Consider the following 3,680-nt stretch of genomic DNA (forward strand, 5'->3'; position numbering starts at 1 on the left):
CTGTCTCTCTCTTTCTCTCTTTCTCTCTCTGTGAAAGTATCTGTCACTACAGTATCGAAATGTGATTGTTTCAGTTAGTGGAATAGTTTCATTTTTAAAGTGAAAGTATTTGACATGAGTGTTTTTGTTTCACTTTTGACACGTAATACTTAAATAGTGGAGGAGATATTATGTTGCCGTGGGCTCGAACTCTGCAAGAAGTTAATAATTTTTTTTTGACTAAAACACAACTGGAACCCTAAGTAAGGCATGTGTAAAATTTGAATGAAATTGGTTGCGTAGTTCTCGAGTTTTAGGGATTCACACAGACAGACAGACAGACAGACAGACAGACACACATTCTCATTTTTATATATATATAGATTATCTTTGTTGTTGACAGTTTCATTTCCTTTAACATCAATGCTTGATTTCTCAAAATTTTGTGCAATGTCATGCATGTGCGTGTGGATATCTGTATTTGTGCATGAGACTCAAAATACAAATGAGAAAATCGATATTACTAATAACAGAGTTAAGGTTTGTCATTCTGTAATATGATTCTGTACATTTCTTGTTACTTTTCTAATTTTATCATTAAGTTTATAATAAAACGTCTTGCTTAAATGAAAATTTGCAACTTGTCCAAAATAGTGTGTATAAATTTATAAAATTTCAAGTATAAAAAAAGTAAGCAATTAATGAAAATGCGTCAAAATTATTTATCAAATAAAAATAATGTCTTGAATATTTTGTATTATATAATCTGAAACAGAAATTTTTCAAGACAATCATTTGACAGTTTGCAACATCCTGGATTTTACAAATGAAGATGCATGAAAAGATTTCATCTCAAAGATAACTAATACATGCAACTCCAAGTCAGCCTTGGTTGAGAAAATATATGATCAAAAGCTCTCTAACTGAAAAACCTGCTGTTTTACACGAAATCGGAAATTTTTTCACATTAATATCAATAGAAAAAGCTTAAGGACCCCTTATATGGTCAGAGATTTGGGACATCCTAATTGAGAAATTTGATGAGAGAGAAGAGGAACTATAGACTTGTAACATAGAGAGCAACTGGGAATTCCTGTGGGACAGCTTGCTGAGTGCCACGGACCCTATTCTGCAGCTGATGCAAAGTCCCATCCAGACCTAGGGTGACGTGGTGGTGGAACAATGCTGTAGACAAGTTCATTAGAGCAAAGAAACAGGCCTCAAAGGACTGGAAGAGTGGAGGTGGCAGGGAACTGTATCGATAGCTAGAAAGGAAGCTAGGAGACAGGTATATCTAGCCATGGGAGAAACAGAAAAGAAGACATTTGCTTATGTTCAGCAACATGAGGACTTAAGACTTATGCATTTTAGATTGCAAGGCAGTGTGTGAGAGAAAATTGTGATGTCATAGGGAAGAAATGTGTCTGCATGAATGATGGTGCACTTGCATTTAATGGTTCTGCAAAGAAAGAGGCTTGAAAATGCCATTATGAAAGACTGCTGAACGTGGAGAATGAATGGGAAGAGGAGAATCTGCCAAACGTTGACCCAACTAAGGGAGCAGATATCCAAATCAACAGTACCTTGGTAGATAAAGTAATGAAGAATATGAAGACAAGACATATTAAGAATCTACTTTGGTGGTCATTCCTCTTATATTTTGTGTGTGTGTGTATATATATATATATATATATATATATATATATATACACATGTACATATGCACACACACACACATATATGTATATGCATATATAAGTTAAGGAATGGAGTAGATAGGATCTGGGCTGCATGTTTCATAGCGAGCAGAACCTTGGAAGTGGTAAATATCCAGGCAAGGTGTATACCATAGGCTACTTGTTATGACACAGGTATTTTGACAAAATGAAAGTTTACATTGTTGTAGGGAGGTACATGTTAACACATGAAAGATTTGATATATGTAAGTATGTATGTATGCTTTTCAATTGGAGGATTGAAAAGGCATGTCAAAAGACTTCATACTGTGACACCTGTTCCCACTGCCAGCCAGCACAGCTGTGCATTATGCAATAGAATGTGCAAATCTTTGGCTGGGTTTAAGAGTCACACAAGGATCTCACATTGCATCATCAATGACTCATTTCAGTCAGTCTTTCACACAGTCGCTTTGCTTGTATATGAGAAAGCAGCTACTATGTATGTATGTATATTCCTTAAAAAAAGACAGGATTATAAACGTAAAGATAAAATTAGAAAAGAAACACAAAATATACAGAATCAAATTACAGCATGACATACCTTAACACTGCTGTAGGTAATATCAATTTTCTCAAATTGTATTTTGAGTCACAGCATACACACAGATATTCATATGTACATGCATGACTTTGCATAAACTTAGTGATTCAGCAAGAGAAATGATAGAATAAGTACCAGGCTTTTAAAAAGTAAAATAGATATTGGGGTTGATTTGTTTGACTAATATTTTTCAGGGCTATACTCCAACATGGCTGCACTCTGAAGTGATTGAAGCTAGTAAAAGATAGAATACAATTTTTCTGTATACCCATAATAGAATCAACTTTATTAAGATGAATTTGATAATATGAATATTTTTGCAAAATAGAATCATTGGTTTAATTTTCATTATTCCCCTTCCCAAGAAAAATGGAATTATTTATTAAAAAATTACAAGTAGAAATAGTAAAATGCTACATTTTTCTTTCTTATTTCCCTTTCCTAATATTAAATTGTATTTTTAGGTCGAGTGGCTATCATATTTGACTTGATCATACGCCTTATAGCTTGTCTCCTTTATGTCATTCGTGTTATTATTGATGATCAGCAAGAATATGATTGGTAAGTAATATTTCATGCAATCATTACACCTCACTGTACATTTTATAACTGTATGTTATTTTATAAATGAAGTTATGATTAGTAAAATATTTTCATTTGAAACCATCTCTAGATGGGAATTTTATAATAATCAAAATTTCCTGCTAATTATGAATTAACTTGAAAGAGTTAAATCTGTTATGTCAATGATGACTTACAACATTCATATTATTGTAATGTTTCATGTTTTATATGTTTACATGCTATATCATGTAACTTAATTTGATAATTATGCAATCAGTGCTTTTAACATGGTTACCAGTTTGACAGAGATGAACTAGGGTATTCAGTTAAAGTTTCTGAAGGTAAAATATCCCATATGGACAAATGTTTTACTGTGGGACTTCATTACTGGACTTGAGTAATGAGAATCTTTATAATAGGGATGAAAATTAGGTCCTCCACACAACTTGATCACTGTAATGGTAATAACAAAATAAACATGAATATTATTAAATTTCCTTTCCATTATAGAAACCACTTGGTATTATGTAAATCACCATGAAAAGTTTAAAATTATGGGTTTTATTGCAGACGTCTAGAGCAAAATAATGAGAGTAATCTGGGAAACCCCAGAGATTGAATATTTTTTCTTAAATATTACTTGATGTTGCAGAATTGGACATGGAATTTATTTTAAATTTTAACACAAAAATAATACATTTTGCTCTAATTGGGAAAACATTTATTGAAAAGCACTCCAGCTGTGGCCATCTAATTTCTTCTAAGGCAAAAATATATCCCAGACATTACCATACCTGTTTTCTATATTTTATTAATACAATATATATGTATATTTATATATATATATATATATATAT

At 32.1% G+C, this 3,680-nt stretch overlaps 1 protein-coding gene across 1 annotated transcript in view; it reads left to right on the top strand.

Moving 5' to 3' along the window:
* LOC106878657 (potassium channel subfamily T member 1) overlaps positions 1–3,680 on the top strand; it is a 168,270-nt gene that overhangs the window by 64,471 nt on the left and 100,119 nt on the right. The window contains exon 3 of the mRNA XM_052966784.1: positions 2,724–2,820. Within this exon, the coding sequence (XP_052822744.1) occupies positions 2,724–2,820 (97 nt within the window). The remainder of the gene's footprint in view (positions 1–2,723; positions 2,821–3,680) is intronic.

The sequence above is a fragment of the Octopus bimaculoides genome, chromosome 3, assembly GCF_001194135.2.
Source record: "Octopus bimaculoides isolate UCB-OBI-ISO-001 chromosome 3, ASM119413v2, whole genome shotgun sequence".
In the NCBI taxonomy this organism is placed as follows: domain Eukaryota; kingdom Metazoa; phylum Mollusca; class Cephalopoda; order Octopoda; family Octopodidae; genus Octopus; species Octopus bimaculoides.